We start from the raw sequence: 19,442 nt of genomic DNA on the forward strand, positions 1-19,442 counted from the left end.
TTGATGATGTTCAGCTTTACTCATAATAAGAGAAATAAATACAAGTAATACTATATGAGATCTCACTTTTTACTCATCAGGTTGGCAGAGATCAAAAAAGTTCAGGATACAGTGGATTCACGTGGGGAGTGAAACAGATACTCTTATACCTCATGGATATATACCTTTATGGATATGACCTCTACAACTTGTTGATATACTTCAACATTTTATGTATACATACCTTTTGACCTAACAAACATTTCCACTTCCAGCAAAGTTTCCAACAGACATTATTATACCTATGCACAGAGAAGTATGTTCCAGGATATTTGGGACAGCATTGCTTACATTAGTAATATTCTCTAATTAGATTAGAAATAACCTCAGTGTTTCTCCATAGGGGATTGTTGTCAAGTAAGGAACTGTTGGTTCTGGGGTTTATCCGATTTGTAAATTCACAAGTTAGCCTGCTATAGTTTCCAGAGACAGTGGAGAAGACAGGAGACGCCTGGGTCAGAGACGAGGGACTTCATTACTCACAGAGCAGCAGGGAGCATAAGCTTCACGTTCCCATCAGTTTGCCCATACGGACAACTCAGGTGGCTCAGGTGGCTGCTGTACACAGTGTGGTTCTGTGTCACAGCAGGGGGACAGCAAGTTTAGGAAATTCTCAACGTAGAGTTGCCAGAGTTAGCAAGTAAAAATACAGATGTCCATTAAATTTGAATTTCAGATAAACAGCAAATAATTTTTAGTGTAAGTATCGCACAGTCCACACTTGTTGTTTATCTGAAATTCAAATTTAACTGGGCATCCTGTATTTCACCTGGCAGTTCTATCCTAATCTTATAAGGGTGATGCTAGCATACATGTGCAACTTCTTTATTTTTATTTTAATTTTTAAATTTTTAAGTGTTTATTTAGTTTTGAGAGACAGAGAGAGCACACCAGCAGGGGAGGGGAGAGAGGAAAACAGAGAATCTGATCAGCATAAAGCCCAACGTGAGGCTCAAACCCACGAACCGTGAGATCATGACCTGAGTTGAAGTTGGATGCCCAACTGCCTGAGCCACCCAGCTTCTCCTACATGTGCAAATTCTGACCTGGGGGAAGACAGTATCTTTATTATCCTAATGAAGAAACAAATATGCCTTCTCCCCCAGAGGAAGACACTACCTCTGTTTCACAGATTATTTGCCAGACAAATATCCTGGAAAAACTTGTCCGGGATAAAAGGTGTCACAACACGTGTAGAGACACGTAAAATTTCACATAAACTGAGGTGTAAAAACGGCAACATCTACCTCATGTGGTTGATGTAAGGATTCAATTAGATGATTGTCTAAAGTGCCCAATAAATACGAATCACCAGTTCAATGTTAGTTTTTTGTTTTTACAGATAGGTTTTTTTAAAATATCCCTTTTTGAAAAGTTTATTTTGAGAGAGAGAGCGAGAGAGAGAGATAGGAGCAGAGAGAGAGAGAGAGAGAGAGAGAGAGAGAGAGAGAGAGAATCCCAAGCAGGCTCCATGCTGTCAGTGCAGAGCCCAACGCAGGACTCGAATTCACAAACCATGAGATCATGACCTGAGCCAAAATCAAGAGTCTGGCTCTTAACCGACTGAGCCACCCAGGCACCCCTCAATGTTAGTTTACTGCCTGTTTGGTAATTGCCGTTTTTAATTCTTTCCATCCTCTTTCGTCGCTTCTGTGAGTTCACAGCTTGCAAGCCTCTCTCATCACGTGCGTCTGCGCTCTCCTCCCCACGATTCCACATTTTAACATCTAGCAGGACTGCCCCATTTGGAGTTCTCTGGACATCCCTTGCTGAGCACACCTCCAGGACTTTGCATTGCTGGAATGACTGTGTTCCCTTCTCAGGACATCTGGTAACTTCTGTTTTTCCTTCAAGACTCAGCTATCAGGTCACCTGCTCCAGGAAGCCTTCCCTGAAACTCCCTGAAACACAGAAATACTACAGCTACTGTAGTACAAGCATTTCGTGTTTGTATCTCTTGTGGGTGGAATTACGGAAATTTTCGTCTACAACTCCAGGAATCTGATCACGGCACAGTTGCCCGATCTTTCACGTGTGCCTAGACGAGAGCTACGTGCACTTGTACCAGGGGCGTGCTGACCTTTGGTTTTGGACTCAGAGCTTGACCAAATTCTGCCATCCGGGCTTGGCCATTGCAAGGTGGAATAGCTGAATACTTGCTCAGTGTCATTGCTGGTGTTCTTAGACCTGTACTTGAGTCATGACCGTACAATTGGGTAGATTTCTATCATGTCCCATTGGTGCTTCGATCTTCAGCAGCATGAATATGGCATGTCACTTGTATTTATTGTTAATATCTGGATATCTACTTTCAAGTTAAGGTATTCTAAATTCTTGGTAACTTAGAAAGCTAAATTTGGTGATGTCCTTTATATGTTGTACTGCTAACAGTCAGTTGAAGTACATATGATTGGATTTTTAAAAAATGTTTATTTTGGGGTGCCTGGGTGGCTCAGTTGGTTAAACCTCCGACTTCGGCTCAGGTCATGATCTCGCGGTTTGTGAGTTCCAGCCCCGCGTCGGGCTCTGTGCTGACAGCTGGGAGCCTGAAGCCTGCTGCAGATTCTGTGTCTCCCTCTCTTTCTACTCCTCCTCTGCTCACGTTGTGTCTCTCTCTCTCAAAAATAAACATGAAAAAGATTTTTTAAAAATGTTTATTTTGAGAGGAGGGGGAGGGACAGAGAGAGAGGTAGACAGAGAATCCTAAGCAGGCTCTGCACTGTCAACGCAGAGCCCAATGAGGGGCTCGAGCCCACAAACTGTGAGATCATGACCTGAGCTGAAGGCGGACTTTTAACCGACTGAGCTACCCAGGCCCAGGCGTTCCTGCCCAGATAACTTTAGAAAGAACACTGTTATCTTTTTTGAGCCTACAGATGTTTATAAAAATATAAATATGAACACAGGGCAAAATAATAGATTAGATTATATCATAATTCTAATTACTGTGGAATTCTTTGGTGCAGTGGCATTCATAACACTAAATAAAATCTGTAGAAGGGCTCCTGGCTGGCTTGGTAGGTAGAGCACACAACTCTTGATATCTGGGTCGTGAGTTCAAGCCCTACGATAGGCACACAGCTTACTTAAAAAGAGATAATAAAATAAAATAAAATAAAAATACTTTATAAACAATACGTAGAAACTAATGTCTGCTTACTTAATTCCATTTAGTCTGTGAATCTCAAAAAGCCCTATTTGGTAATTTTTCACATATTAGGAGGATAAATTAAAAACAGAATGTCGGTGGAGGGCGATGCCTGGGTGGCTCAGTTGTTAAGTGTCTAACTCTTGATTTTGGCTCAGGTCAGGATCTCACTGTTCCTGAAATGGAGCCCTGAGGTGGGCTCTGCCTGCTTGGAATTCTCTCTCTCTCCCTGTCTCTCTTTGACCCTCCCCAACTGTGTTCTCTCTCTCTCAAAAATAAATAAACAAACACTAAAAAAAAAATAATGAAAAGCAGAATGTCAACATGGCTACCTCAAAATTTCACGAAGACAAAAACTCATATACAACAGATGTATGATAAATCACCTTTTTTTTTTTTTTTTAAGTTTATTTATTTTGTGTGAGAGAGAGAGCACCGCTCAGGAGGGGCAGGGGTTGGGGGAGAGACAAAGTCCCAAGCAGCCTCCATGCTGACAGCCCGGGGCCCAACATGGAGCTGGAACTCACTAACCATGAGATCATGACCTGAGCTGAAATCAAGAGTTGGATGCTTAACCAACTGAGCCACCCAGGTGCCCATGATAAATCATCTTTGCGTCATGATTAAAAGTATAAAGACAGAATGAAAAAAAAAGAATTTTTAGATAAAATGAGACACCCAGAATACATTCGTTCTCTCTAAATAACGAACTATTCAAGAATGGTTTTAATAAGATAATACCTCATGGTTTGGGATCTGTGAAGGCTAATGCTTTTTAAAGCTTGTAGAAACAATTGCAATAGAGTAATAACCGTTTCTGCATTTGAAGAGAAAGGATTTTTGAGATTTGCTGAAGCTATGGATTGTAAATATTGATTTATTTTAGAAAACATTCCTAAAAACTGTTGCTGGATTTATATTTTGTTATACACAAAAAGGCTAATGAGAATGTTAAATATGCTCCCAAAGTATATGGTGTGACCTTTGGACACAAGGTTGGAAGAATCAACCTTAATTTTTAGATTTGACAACAAAGAGGATTAAAGATTAAGTCAACCATGTTTCCACTTTCTTTACTTGGTGAAAGATTCTTGTGTCTCACACAGTGGATCTGACTTTGGGAAATATTTATGAAATATAAAATCATACAGACCAATGCATGAAATTATCATTGACTACAGGACACATACGGTAAAAGGCTATGAACACAAACACACTGTAATTTGTTTACACCCTTCAGTTTTATCTTCATAAAATGGTCATAGCTTAAAAAGATGTAACAAAAAATGACTGGCTGCAAGCAGAAAGACTGTAGACCACTTCCATAATTTTTCTTCAGCCAGTAACAAATTATATGATATACAAGAGATTGTGAGATTGTCAGTTCATATACGAGATATTTAAACAAGGTGGAATAACAGCTATTATGCTTTTCAAAGGTAATGAATAAGGCCTTAATTCTGTAATTCCCAAAGAACATTACCAACATAGCAAGACTTACTAATAACCAATGGTTAATTACATAGAAAGCAGTTTGCTTGTTGGAACTTGATGCATAAATTGATGTGCCTTAAGAGTGTAAGTATTTCCTGCATGATTCCTGCTGAAAAGATCTTCCTTTGATTCTACTCCAGGGAAGATGCTGAAATTGGTGTGCATACAAGATAAGCTACAGACGGAACTTTGATTATTTTCTTAACTTGAAAGGTAATTAAATCGCTCCATTGTCACATTTCTAGATCCAAACTTTAAGGACAAATTTATTTCTGGTCACCGTGTATAGTGCCAAGAACAGACAAAAATATTACAACTTAGAATCTAAATACATGAGTACAACCATCTTAAAACCTGCTTCTGAAAGTATCATGCCTTTTCTTGAAAGTGCACAAAACTTTAGTCAGTGAAATTGCTTCAATGGAATGCTGTCATTGCCCAAGAAATTATCAAGGCCAACAATTAAAAAGGAACAAAGTCTTTACCGTAATCAGTTCCTCTTAGAGGAAGAAACACATAAATTGGTGGCAATATTACCATATTATACTGGCAGATGTAGCCTTGCTATTCCTTGAAGCTCAGTTGAAAGTATTTTATTTGGTGATGCAAATGAGCCTGTTTATTGGCCATAAGGATCCAGCAGTCGCCAGGGCTGAGAAGTTACTGTTCTTGCCTTACAAAGCCAAACTTTAACATTTTAACTGCTACGCTTTTAATAATAAAACCATAAAAACTGAGTTTCCAGGGAAGTTCGTATTTTTTTTTTCTTTTTTAAAAGCTCACTCTGTTATGGCGACATTCTCATTTAGAGAATAGCAATTTTTAATTTTTAACTACCAAACATTCACCACTTGACCAAAATAGATTTTCAGGTATAGCTCCAGTCTAAAGATAGTTTGTATGCTCAAGAGCAGGTGCCCCAACGGGATGGTTCTCATACTTTTGTGATTTAGTGTTACTTTGACCGTTACGGGCATTGACTTGATTCATTTGTTGAAATACAGGCTCGGGAGGATTTTCATTCACGTCGAGCATGTTTGAACTGAGGGCTGTGCTAGAAACTCAGGATTGTGTGGTTGTCTTAACTGTAACACCCACGACCTCCATAGTAACACTCGGCTCTCTCCTGTTCATCAGCAGAGACGCAGCAAATCGCAACCTCAATAATCCGAGACTGTAGACTTCACTTTTGGTCCTAACACAGGCCACAAGAGACGTAAGCCGCTTCACCTTGTTAGCAGCCACAAGTGCTATGTCTGCAAATGACGGACGTCTCTTCGTCGCAGATTTGTGTCTCTCGGTCACTCGTCGTAACGCACCGGCTCGCTCCGGCCGGTCTGGCTCTCGCACTCCGCCGATCGCCACCTTTCCAAACTGGGCTGTCTTCCCGCCGGTGCGCCTCCCGTCGTGCGGTGCCCGCCAACCGGGCCCTCAGGAAGAAAGGCGCTCCCGGGAACGGGCCCTGGGTTGGGGCTGGGTCCTAAGCTCCTCTCTGATAGATACAGCCTCTGGGCGTAAGCGAGAAACCAGAAGCCTCGGGCGCCGCACCTCCACCGCCGGGGCGGAAGTGGCCGCCGGGGCCGGCAGGGGGCGCGCTGCGGCGGCGGGCGGGCGGCGCGGGCCTGCGGCGCGTCTAGGCCGGAGCCGTTTCCAGGGTGCGCTCGGTGGCCACAAAGCGCCAGCTGAGGGGCCGCTGCGGGCCGAGCGCCGCTGAGCCTGCCCGCCTCCTAAGCTTCACCGGCCGGCCGCCGTGCCTCCGCTGCGTCCCGGCGCCCCGAGCAGCCGCGCGAGTCCGGGCAGGGAAGGCAGAGCCGGGCGGGCGCCGCCTGCGGAGAGACCCGGAGCCGGCCTGCGTGGGGCCGCGCGCTCGGCGGCGGCGGCGGCGACAGCAGCGGCGACGACGACGACGACTCCGGCCCGGGCCGGACAGCGCAGGGCCATGGCCGAGGCGGCCCCGGCTCCGGTAAGAGCGGCCCGCGCGCCGAGCGCTGCGAGCCCGGGACGGTCTGGGCGCCTAGAGCTCGGCGCCGCGGACCCGCGGGAGGGGAGGAGGTCGGGTCGCCCGGCCTGTCAGGCGCGGGGCCCCGGCGCAAGGGCGCTCCCGGGGTCCCGCCGGCGGGGAAGGGCCTGAGGCGCCGAGTGAGGACACCGACGCCGAACTCCGGCCCGGGACGGCGGCGCCCCCTCCCCCATCGTGCGGTCCCGGCGCCTCGGGTGCGAGGCCCGGGGCTCCTCCTTCCCATTCGGACGTTTAGAGCCGAGAGCGCGTCTTCCGCTAATGAAAGAGGAATGAGTGAAGAGGGGCTCCTCCCGCTCGGTGTCAGCCCCGCCACTGCCCGCCAGACGCGCGGCGGGCAGGAAGCTTGGTTGGGTGTTTCCATCAGCGTTCTCCGGCTCCGGCAGCCGTCCGCACAGAATCACGTTCGGGGCCGTCCGCCTGAGCCCCGCGCGGCCGCGGATGCGGCGCGGACGGTAGCCCCCGGGCGGGACGAAGGACTGCGTGAGCGCCGGGGTCCCCAGCGCCCGGTAGATGACAACGCGCGCCACTCTAGGCCCTCCGTCTGTGCTGCTGAACGACTGGTGCGGGTTCCGTGGACCAGATAGCCTTATGCGTGTTTATTCGTCCCGCGGCTATTTCCCGCAGGCCGGCAGCGAGCCAGGCCCTCTCCCAGTTGCTAGGGCCGCGGAGGTGACCAACGTAGTCCCTGCGCACAAGAGCCACGTAGAAGGAGCAGGGACCGGCCCAGTAGCATAGGACTGAAACGGACGCCGTGCATTTTGTCAGCCAGGAAGCCTTTGGTCGCCCCAAGGAGAGCCGTTTTAGTGAGTCAGGAAACAGAATGGGCAATGGAGTGCCTGGAAAGTGAGGAGGAAAAGAGGGAGCAGGTAGCAATGGGGTGGGGAGTAGGGTAGAGAGGAACGCAGTGTCTGCCCTTGGATCTGTTTTCCTTTTTCCTTTTTTTTTTTTTTTTTTTACCAGGGTAAAGATGATCAAGCCTCAATGCCAACCCTATTTAATAGAAATAAAGTGGAAACTACATAGGTACCTTTACATTTTCTAGTACTGGCATTTAAAAAGTGCAAATAGATGAATTTAATTTTAATATATTTTATTTAATCCAAAGCATACGGAATATTTCAGTGTGTAACCAATATTGAGAATGTTTTTTGTGGGGGGCAGGGGACGCCCGGGTGGCTCAGTCGATTAAGGATCTGACTGCTGGTTTTGGCTCAGGTCATGATCGCCTGGTTTTGTGAGTTCAGCCCCCCCCCCCCCCCCCCCCATCTGACTCTTGGGCTCTGCACTGGCTGCATGGAGCCTGCTTAAGATTTTCTCTCTCCCTCTGCCCCTCCCCCACGTGCACTGTCTCTCAAATAAACTTAAAAACAAAAAAAAAAAAGAATTTTAGAATTTTAGAGCACACACTAGTCGGGGGAGGGGGAGGGGGAGAGAGGTAGAGGGAGAATCCCAAGCAGGCTCCATGCTCAGTGCACAGCCTGAGCCAGAGGCAGACCTGAATCTCAGCACCCTGAGATCGTCACCTGAGCCAAAACCAGGCGTCAGATGCTCAACCCACTGAGCCACCCCAGGTGCTCCCAATATTAACAACTTACTAATGAAGTTTTCCATTTTCCCCCCTCATACTAAGTCTGCAGAATCTGGTGTGTATTTTAAACTTCCAGCACGTCCCAGTCACAATACCCACATTTCAAGTGCTAATAGCCACATGCGGTTCCCATTTTGAATGGTGCGGGTCTGCCTTTACCGAGAAGAATTAGGAGACATTGAACTACTGACCATAAAAAAGAGAAAAGAACAATGTCCCTAAAAGTGTGGAAAGCGTTGGCATTCAGAGCGTAAGTGGAGAGATTAGTTTTAAATAGGATGCCTGCAACCTTTTCCTGTGGGAAGGAAGGAAGAAAGCATGGATGAAGCTACTGATGAGTTTGAAGTGAGAAGCCAGTGTAATAGGAGAAAGTTGAGAGAGTTGCAGGCTAATTACTCTTTCTTCTCAAAGTAGGAGGCCATGTTGTCCCCTGAGGTTGAGGGGGCCTGCAGTGGACAAGGGTCTCATTGCCCCACGTGTGCTCTCTGCACCACCAGCATCAGCATCACCCGGCAGCTTGGTAAAAATGCAGAATCTCAATTTGCCTCCCAGGCCTGCTGAATCAAAGTCTGCATTTTTATTTCTTAGTTTATTTATTGTAGAGAGAGAACTCGCGCGTGCAAGCGAGCAAGCACGAGTTGGGGAGGGGCGGAGAGATGGAGAGAGAGAATCCTAAGCAGGCTCCACACTGTCAGTGCTGGGCCAGATGCGGGGCCGATCTCATGACCTGAGCTGAAATCAAGAGTTGGACGCTCAACCGTCAAAGTCTGCCTTTTAACAAGATCTGCAGATGATTCTCGGGCACGTTAGTTTGAGAAGCGTTGTACTAAAAGTTTAAGGGGTGTGCGGGGGGGTTGCAGTGGCTACTATATGGAATGGGAAGAAAAGCGTAGGGGGCACCAGACAATGTTGAGTTCCTGCTGAGCTTAGAGACCACTGGTGTGGGGTGACACCAGTTTTCCCTGTCTTGTGACTTCCTTTAGTAGGGTTTACCAGCTTGCTTACAGGAACAGAGAAGGAACAGTTAGACTGATTCAGAGCTGGAGCAGGTGAGGCAGAAAGACAGAAAGGGGTTGAAGGTGGTTGAAATGATGCACCGAGGAAGGAAACAAAGCCTGTAACGGGCTGGGAAGCCAGGAGCAAATGGCTTGGGCAGGGGCTTAGTGGGATTGCAGAGCAGGTGGTGGGTGAGCTGGAGAGATGGGAGGTTGTGGCCAGGGAGCGGGTTGTCAAATTCATAGAGTCTCAAGGCTTTGTGGAGGTCATTCTGCTCCAGTCTCCCCTATGTTGTAGGACCTTCCTTCCTTTCTTTCTTTCTTTAATTTTGGAGAGAGAGAGAGAGAGAGAGAGAGAGAGACCATGAGCTGGGGAGAGGGGCAGAGAGAGAGAAAATATTTTAATGTTTTATTTATTTTTGATAGAGCACAAGTGGGGGAGGGGCAGAGAGGAGAACAGAGGATCTGAAGCAGGATCTGCACTGACAGCAGTGAGCCCGGTGTAGGGATCGAACCCAAGAACCGCAAGATCATGACCTGAGCTGAAGTCGGATGATGAGAGAGAAAATCTTAAGCAGGCTCCACGCTCAGCGGGGGCTGTGTCTCATGACCCTGGGATCATGACCTGAGACAAAAGCGAGAGCTGGACACTCAACAGACTGACCCACCTAGGTTCCCTGGAATTTCTTTTTTTTAATATACATTTTATTTCACAGCATTTTCAGTGATGGGACAGCCTGGTATTTTCTTGGAAAGATCTAGTTTAAAAAATTATTTATGTAGGACAGAGTTTGCCTGCCTGAAAATTCCATGTTGGTTCTAGTTCTGCCCTTTGGAATAAATGCAATATGATATATAAAATATTAAACATTAAATAAAAAATGATAATGTTCTGGGGGCACCTGGGTGGCTTAGTCAGTTAAGTGTCCGACTTCAGCTCAGGTCATGATCTCACGGCTCGTGAGTTCAAGCCCTACATTGGGCTCTCTGCTGCTCTGCTCTCAGCGAAGATTCAGATCCTCTGACCCCCTCTCTCTTTGCCCCCCCTCCCTGCTCTCTTGCACATGCACCCTCTCTCTCAAAAATAAATAAACGTTGGGGCGCCTGGGTGGCTCAGTCCTTTAAGCATCTGACTTTGGCTCAGGTCATGATCTCGTGGTCCGTGAGTTCGAGCCCCGCGTCGGGCTCTGTGCTGACTGGTCAGAGCCTGGAGCCTGTTTTGGATTCTGTGTCTCCCTCTCTCTCTGACCCTCCCCCGTTCATGCTCTGTCTCTCCATGTCTCAAAAATAAATAAATGTTAAAAAAAATTTTTTTAAATAAAAAAATAAATAAACGTTAAAAAAAAATTTTAATTGGGGCGCCTGGATGGCGCAGTCGGTTAAGCGTCCGACTTCAGCCAGGTCACGATCTCGCGGTCCGTGAGTTCGAGCCCCGCGTCAGGCTCTGGGCTGATGGCTCAGAGCCTGGAGCCTGTTTCCGATTCTGTGTCTCCCTCTCTCTCTGCCCCTCCCCCGTTCGTGCTCTGTCTCTCTCTGTCCCAAAAATAAATAAAAACGTGGAAAAAAAAAATTTTAATTAAGGGGGCTCCCGGGTGGCTCAGTCGGTTAAGCATCCGACTTTGGCTCAGGTCATGATCTTGCAGGTTTGGGGGTTCGAGCCCTGCATTGGACTCTGTGCTGACAGCTCAGAGCTTGGAACTGCTTCAGATTCTGTGTCTCCTTCTCTCTCTGCCCCTGCCCCTCCTGCACTCTGTCTCTCTGTCTCTGTCTCTCTCTCTCTCTCTCTCTCTCAAAAATGAATAAACATTTAAAACATTTAAAAAAATTTTAATTGAAAAAAGTCTGTTCTGCCTAACGTTTTAGAACCATCAAATATTTGAAAATATGTTTTCTCCATACTCAATACTCTCAGCTTTTTAAAGTATTACAGAATGGTACGGTTGAGGTTCGTAAGCAGGGTGGTGGACAGGGCTGGAGCATAAATCAATAAAGGATTTATCAGAGGGCAGTGAGTTCAGAGGAACCTAGAAAGATCTGGTGCACGTAGGCCTTTTCCAGAAATAGAGGATGCAGCAGCAACCCGAGCCTCTGGACAATTGGCTCTACAGCGTAACACCCCGGGGGATAGGCCAGGCTGGTTCTGAATCCAGTGTCCCTCACTGTCTGACTTCATTCATCCCTGAACCGCCAAAGCAGTCCTCTTGGCTTTTGCTGCTGACGAGCACCATAAAGATGAAGCTTTTGCAGGCAGTGCTAAAACTGTATTTAGATGAATCACAGCTGGTTAACCAGCTAACCAGTCCTTCTTTGATTTTAGTTTGGCTTAGGGTTCCTTCCAACACTCAGTGTCTTGTCTCCTCTCTCCACCGCATACAGACTTCTGAATGGGACTCTGAATGCCTTACCTCCCTGCAGCCCCTTCCTCTTCCCACGCCCCCGGCAGCAAACGAGGCCCACCTGCAGACGGCAGCCATCTCCCTGTGGACCGTGGTGGCAGCCGTGCAGGCCATTGAGAGAAAGGTGGAGGTCCACAGCCGGCGCCTCCTGCACCTGGAAGGACGGACGGGGACGGCGGAGAAGAAGCTGGCCAGCTGTGAAAAGACAGTGGCTGATCTCGGGAACCAGCTGGAGGGCAAGTGGGCCGTGCTGGGGACCCTGCTGCAGGAGTACGGGCTGCTGCAGAGGCGGCTGGAGAACTTGGAGAACCTGCTGAGAAACCGAAACTTCTGGATCCTGCGACTGCCGCCGGGGATCAAAGGGGATATCCCAAAGGTAATTCCCTCGCCCCTTCTGGGTGGGAAGTGGTACCACTAGTCCATAGACTAGGAGTAAGGGATCCTGTTGGCCAGTCAGGCTAAAGGAGCAATTAAGGTGGGTTTTGTTCATCTATTTGGGAAACATTTCACGTTCAATTTAGCTGTGATTTGAATTGAAGTGTCCGACTGAAGATTAGAAACCTCTTTCCAATTCAGAGTTGGCTACCTGGCAGATAGATTTTGTTTTTCTCTTCAGCTTTCTCCTGCCCTTTATCTCCGAGTCTCTTTTGTCTTTGTTAACCTGTCTGCTTCGTTGTTGGTGCGGAAGCTAAATTAAATATCATTTCAATCAGCCCTTATGAATTTGTTGGTAATTCTGGTGAAGAGAGGAGTATGGGGGAAGAGCTGGCGAGCAGATGGTTTGGGGCTCTCCGTAGGCCTAGGATTGGCATGATCCTGCCCTTTAGTACCCTTTACGGAAGTATGTTGTGGGGCTAGGGCCCGGCCCTTCTGGAGGGAGTGGCTCATACACCAGAAGAAAATAACCTTCATTCTTAATCTATGGAGCACAGCCTCAAGGCATCTGGTTTTCCTGAGCACATACTGTCTACTGAATATCTATATCCTGGAGGCACAGCACTGAACAATTCATGTAAGCTTCCCTGGAGCTTAAATTTTAGTGGAGAAAGACAGAAGATATAAACAGACAAGAAAATAAATCCATTTAGGTGCGAGTAGATTAAAAAAGTGCTATTCGGTGATTTAGTTTTTGGTGGGTTTTCAGAGCACCTCTCATAAAGGTGCTAATATTTAGGCTGAGACTGAATGACAGGAAGGACGCAGCTGTGAGAAGATCTGAGGAAGAACTTTCTAGGCGATGACGATGCCCCGTGCAAAGTCCTGAAGACAAACAAACGTGGAACACTGAAGGCAAGGGGAAACCCATTAGCTGGTATGCGGTGAAAACAGGCCTGTGCCTAGAGAAATGGATGAGGTCACGTTATTTAGGGCAGTGTTTTTCAGCACTGACTGTACATAGGAATCATCCGAGGGCTTTTTCCATTTTGGTGGGCATCACACCTAGAGATTCTGATTTAGTGGGTCCTGGATGAGGCTAAAACACAAATCTTAACATCTCCGTGGTGGGGTCTAATGTGCAACCGGGGCTGTGAATCACTGATGTAGGGGTCTGAGACCAAGGTAAGGAATTGGTTTTTTTTTTTTTTTTTTTTTTTTTTTAATTTTTTTTTTTCAACGTTTATTTATTTTTGGGACAGAGAGAGACAGAGCATGAACGGGGGAGGGGCAGAGAGAGAGGGAGACACAGAATCGGAAACAGGCTCCAGGCTCTGAGCCATCAGCCCAGAGCCTGACGCGGGGCTCGAACTCACCGACCGCGAGATCGTGACCTGGCTGAAGTCGGACGCTTAACCGACTGCGCCACCCAGGCGCCCCAGGAATTGGTTTTATCTTGGGTATAATGGAAAGAAATTGAGGGTTTTAAGCAGAGTTCTATCTGGTTGATATTTTGAACAAATCACTTTGGCTGCTCCGTAGGAGACGGATCAGGTTGGTAGGAATAGAAGCAGGGAGAAAACAAGAAGCAGCTGCAATAGTGGGGAGGGATGAGAGTGGCTTGGGTGAGGGTAGCCGTGGTGGAGACAGATAGTGGGCAGATTCCGGACTTTTGGCAGAGATGCTGGGTAGAAGTCACGGATGGGAATTTGGTAATGAAGAATGAAGAACAACGATAATTTTAAATTTAGTGTGTGATAATTTACATAGAACTTGTTCTAAGTGCTTTGGTTATTTTCATAGGAACCCTAACTTGCCCAAGATCATTTAGTTACTAAATATAAGTAATAGAGTAGTATTGCAACCCAGCTGGCTCCAGAGCATATGCTCTTAACCACCTTAGGTTTACTGACTGTTAGGCTTTTGGCTCCAAGAACCCGATGGATGGTGGTGACATTTACTGAGATGGGGACTATCTTGAGGAATGGGAAGGAATTAGGAGCTCTCTCTTGGCAGTATTAGGTTTGAGGTGCCCGTGATACAGTCAGGAGAGATGTTAAGTGGTCCCCGCGGCTCAGAGAGGAGTAATATTTGGCAGTCATGGGTGCACAGACCCTGTTGAAAGTCCTGAGACTGGAGGTGATTGCCTCAGGAGAAAGCATGGCGAAGCAGGGAGAAGAGTCCAAGGACCATGCTCCAGGGGCAGGCAGAGCTGGCAAAGGAGACCAAAAGGAGTGGCCAGCGAGATGGAAACAAGATAGGAGTGTATGTGGCATCACAGGACGAGGAGGAAAAGCATTCAAGGAGAAAGCTGTCATTTGGATTGCATGTCACTGAGAGATCTAGAAAGATGCAGACAGAGTATGATTTGGCAACACAGACCTTGCCGGAGACCTTGCTAAGACGCGGGGCATAGAAGTCTGGGAAGGGCAGGTTGAAGAGTGAGTGGGAAGGGAAAAAAGGGAGAGAATGATGACCGATGCCTCTTTCCAGGTTTGCAGGGAGGGATATCAGAGTCAGCATCTGATAGAGAACCTTCCCCAGTGTGTTTTTTTTTTTTTAATTTTTTTTTTTTCAACGTTTATTTATTTTTGGGACAGAGAGAGACAGAGCATGAATGGGGGAGGGGCAAAGAGAGAGGGAGACACAGAATCGGAAACAGGCTCCAGGCTCTGAGCCATCAGCCCAGAGCCCGACGCGGGGCTCGAACTCACGGACCGCGAGATCGTGACCTGGCTGAAGTCGGACGCTTAACCGACTGCGCCACCCAGGCGCCCCCCCAGTGTGTTTTACTTGTGTGTCTGGAGCCCCTCCAGGAGTTCTTTGGGATAATTTATACTTAGTATTGCCTTAAGATTAGTAGAAAAGGTAAGTTAAAGTGTGTACCCATTGTCTTACCTAGATAAATGGATAACGTTTAAACTCTCCGTCTTAAACTCCAAAATCATATAGAAGATAATGTGATATTTCTTTAAGATATCTTCATGAAGTTAGAACATATTAGAGATTTATTAGCTTTAAATATGGAAGTAAAATTTGCGTCTTTGCTTTGTTGAAAATACTCTTCTTATTCTGTCTTTATTTTTATGTTTGTTTATTTCTTTTTGAGAGAGAGAGAGAGAGCTGGGGAAGGGCAGAAGGAGAGAGAATCCCAAGCAGTCTTCTCGCTATCAGCACAGAGCCTGACTCAGGGCTCAAACTCATGAACCATGAGATCATGACCTGAGCCAAAATCAAGAGTCGGACACTTACTGACTGAACCCCTTCCCCACCCCTGCCGCCAGGTGACCCTGTCCTTACTTCTGAGTGCCAAGTTCAGAATAATCTTCCCTCAGTTTTCTTCTTACTTTCAATTTTAAACTGTGGTAAAATGTGCACAACCTAAAATGTACCATTTTCGCCACGTTTAAATGCCCAGTTTAGTGGTACTCAGTACATTCACATCACTGTGCGACTACAACACCATCCATCTCCAGAACTTCCCAAACTGAAACTCTGTCTCCATTAAACGCTAATCCCCCAGCCCCTCTGCCCCGGCCCCTGGCGCCCACCATTCTGCTTTCTGTCTCTGTGAATTTGACTCTTCTGAGTCCCTCATATAAATGAGACCATACACTGTTTGTCCTTCCGTGACTGGCTTATTTCACTCAGCACAACATCTTCCAGGTTCACCCATGTTGTATCAGCATTTCCTTTTTAAGGCTGAATACTCCACTTCTCTCCGAATTTTAAAGGCATCGGTCCTTTGTCTCATAACATCGAATGCCATTGATGATAAACCTTAATACCAAGTCAATTCCAAATTAATATTTAAGCATTAATTCCAAATGAACACCAAATCCGTTTACAAGAAATCTGTTCTCTAGAATCTTCCCATTTGTACTTGTTTTGTTTTTTTTTTTTTTGTACTTGTTTTTCTAAAACGTGTTGAGGGTGTGTCTTCGTGTAGGTCTTTTAACATTTGTGTCACACACTTGGTGTTCTCTTTCATTCGGAAGATGGGTGTCTTGTTCGGCTCTGGAAACTTTTCTCCCATAATCCTATTTTTAGAATATTTCATCCCCATTTCTCCTGTTTTTTCTGGAACTACCATCTGACTCATGGTGGGTTGTGATCTTTGTCTCTAACTTTCCCTTCCTATTATTCACCTTTTTCTTTTTTTTATTTCAAAAGAATTTTTTTTTTAATTTTTTTTTTTTTCAACGTTTATTTATTTTTGGGACAGAGAGAGACAGAGCATGAACGGGGGAGGGGCAGAGAGAGAGGGAGACACAGAATCGGAAACAGGCTCCAGGCTCTGAGCCATCAGCCCAGAGCCTGACGCGGGGCTCGAACTCGCGGACCGCGAGATCGTGACCTGGCTGAAGTCGGACGCTTAACCGACTGCGCCACCCAGGTGCCCCTCAAAAGAATTTTTTTATGTTTATTTTTGAGAGAGAGAAAGGGCGTGAGCGGGGAAGGGGCAGGGAAAGAGGGAGACACAGAATCTGAAGCAGGCTCCAGGTTCTGAGCTGTCAGCACAGAGCCCGACAGGGCTCAAACTCATGAACTGTGAGATCATGACCCGAGCTGAAATCAGACACTTAAGCGACTGAGCCACCCAAGCACCCCCTATTCACCTATGTTTATTTACCTTTGAGACAGAGAGAGCGCGTGAGTGGGGGAGAGGCAGGGAGAGAGTGAGACACAGAATCTGAAGCAAGCTCCAGGCTCTGAGCTGTCAGCACAGAACCCGACGCGGGGCTTGAAGCCACGAGTCATGAGATTGTGACCTGTGCTGAAGCCGGTCGCCCAACCGACTTTAGCTCAGGTCATAATCAACATTCGCTTTTGTTTATTTATTAAAAATGTTTGACGTTTATTTTGACGTTTATTTGTTATTGAGAGACAGAGACAGAGCACAAGCATGGAAGGGGCAGAGAGAAGAGGAGACACAGAATCTGAAACAGGCTCCAGGCTCTGAGCTGTCAGCACAGAGCCTGACGCGGGGCTCGAACTCACAAACTGCAAGATCATGACCTGAGCTGAAATCAGACGCCCAACTGACTGAGCCACCCAGGCGCCCCTTATTTATTTATTTATTTATTTATTTATTTATTTATTTATTTATTTATTTAGAGCGCACGCATGTGCAAGTGGGGGGAGGGGGAGAGAGAGAATCCCAAGCAGGCTCTGCATTGTCAGTGCAGAACCTGATACTGGGATCAAACCCACGATCCATGAGATCCTGACCTGAGCTGAAATCAAGAGTCAGATGCTTAACTGACTGAGCCACCCAGGAGCCCCTTGTTCACCTTTTTAGAGTTTCATCACCTTCCTTTCCAGACTTTCTCATTTTTATTTTAAAAATTACATATTTAGGGGCGCCTGGGTGTGGCTCAGTTGGTTGAGTGACCGGCTTCAGCACAGGTCATGATTTCATGGTTCTTGGGTTCGAGCCCCGTGTCGGGCTCTGTGCTGACAGCTTGGAGCCTGGACCCTGCTTTGGATTCTGTGTCTCCCTCTCTCTCTCTGCTCCTCCCCCACTCATGCTCTGTCTCTCTCTCTCTCTCTCAAAAATAAATAAACATTAAAAAAAATTACATATTTAATTTTCAAGAATAGTTATTTCTATCTCCTTTTTTTGAAGCAACCTGAATTTATTTAAATGGATGTGATATTCACATGTCTCTGGGAATATGTATTAGAGGCTTGTTTGATTTGTTCATTGTTTTTTTGTTTTTTTTTTTCATGTTTGTTTATTTTTGAGACAGAGAAAAACAGAGAATGAATGGGAGAGGGTCAGAGAGAGGGAGACACAGTCTGAAGCAGGCTCCAGGCTCTGAGCTGTCAGCACAGAGCCCGACGCGGGGCTCAAACTCACGGACTGTGAGATCATGACGTGAGCCGAAGTCGGATGCTTAACCGACTGAGCCACCCAGATGCCCCTGTTCATTGTTTTTTCTTCTAGGATCGTTTGTAGTGTTTGTGTATCCTCACAGCATCATTTTTTTTAATATTGAGTAAACCTAGGTTGTGTATCCATAAGTGACAGGCTCAGTTGATTAATAGGTTAATGACAGGAAGCTGGCATGTCTCCTCGGCCACCGTGTGAGTCTGTTTAACCAAAAGATCTTTCCTTTACAGCAGAGAGCTGCCTCCGTTGATGCTAGACATAGTTGGGCTTTGCTTTGAGGTGCCCTGGTGAGGAACAAGTACGGGGTGCAGGGACCACCCAGAGACCAGGAGGGAAGTGGTACTCTGTGTCATCACATGCCCTCTGGAAGTGCATGCTGTCTCCAGGCGGGCTGGGCTGTTAGATGTCCTTAGAGGTGATGTCTGCCGTTTCAGCTCTGGGGTAAACGCTGCCGCTTCCTCCCTCTGCCAGGGCAGTGGAGGGGTCCCTGCTAGTCCCAAGATAGACCTTCAAACTGCAACCCATAATCACTTTTCTTCCCACTCATTCATTGTCTCTGCCGGCTTTGAGCTTGGAATTCTCTGGATTCTTCAACTGCAGTCTGTCCTTCGCGGAGTAGCGGAGCTGCGGCTTCCTCCCACACCCTGGACCCCAGCGCATGCCCATCGTTTGGGTCTCGGTGCGAAACTCATCAAAAACTCTGGTCTAGTGATGGCTTCTCCTTATTCTTGGCACTGCTTTAGATTTATGGGGCATCTAGGTGGCTCAGTTAAGTGTCTGACTTCAGCTTAGGTCATGATCTCGTGGTTCATGAGATCAAGCCCTGCATTGGGCTCTGCGCTCCCAGTGAGGAGCCTGCTTTGGATTCTCTGTCTCCCTCTCTCTCTGCCCCTCCCCTCCTCAAAAATAAAAAAACATTAAAAGAAAAAAAGATTTAGTCCCTGCTGATCTTATTTACTGTCATTTCAGTAGAACTCAGGGAGGGAAGGAAGATTCATAGCCTTGAACCAGAATCCCATCCTGATCCTTTTTTTTTAATCATTATTTTGTCATGTGTTTTTGTTGTAAGGTATCACAAATCTTTTGTGTAGTGACATTAGATACAATTATGTCATCTACACTTGCCCTCACCCTGGCTTTAGGTGCTGAGCAAGTGTAAAGTAAGTAATTTAAAGTTCTAGCCCCTAAAGAACAAAATTTCTAGTTGGAAAATGAAGCAATTAGAAAATAAACCCAGTTGCCTCATAGTATTGCATAGACCTTTGACTCTTAATGAGTATGTTAAGTTTATGAAAATACGTATGGTTTTCATTGAATTTTTTAATTTTGGGGAAAAAATGTGTGTGTGTGTGTGTGTGTGTGTAGTAGTAGTAGTAGTAGATACCAGAAATGTTTCTTGTTCTCTGATATTCCTTTTTCCATAGTATCCTGTTTTTATTTTATGGGTGGTGTAATATCTCTCAAATCTTTGTGGGAATACTAGTTAGGAGG

General features: G+C 46.4%; 1 protein-coding gene across 3 annotated transcripts in view; it reads left to right on the top strand.

The window, feature by feature from the left end:
- The first annotated feature begins 5,833 nt into the window (after positions 1-5,833).
- The window catches only part of ZNF398 (zinc finger protein 398), a 34,742-nt gene continuing 21,133 nt past the window's right edge, over positions 5,834-19,442 (top strand). The window contains exons 1-2 of one of the 3 annotated variants that reach the window (XM_045496057.1): positions 5,834-5,897; positions 11,661-12,056. Coding sequence is in view for 1 of the 3 variants with exons in the window: in XM_045496055.1 (XP_045352011.1) it covers positions 6,621-6,644; positions 11,661-12,056 (420 nt within the window). In the remaining 2 variants the exon portion in view is untranslated. Of the gene's footprint in view, positions 5,898-6,280; positions 6,645-7,146; positions 7,262-11,660; positions 12,057-19,442 lie in introns of those variants that run through there. The other 2 variants (XM_045496055.1, XM_045496056.1) reach the window with 2 other exon arrangements.

Source organism: Leopardus geoffroyi, chromosome A2 (genome assembly GCF_018350155.1).
Source record: "Leopardus geoffroyi isolate Oge1 chromosome A2, O.geoffroyi_Oge1_pat1.0, whole genome shotgun sequence".
Taxonomy (NCBI): Eukaryota; Metazoa; Chordata; class Mammalia; order Carnivora; family Felidae; genus Leopardus; species Leopardus geoffroyi.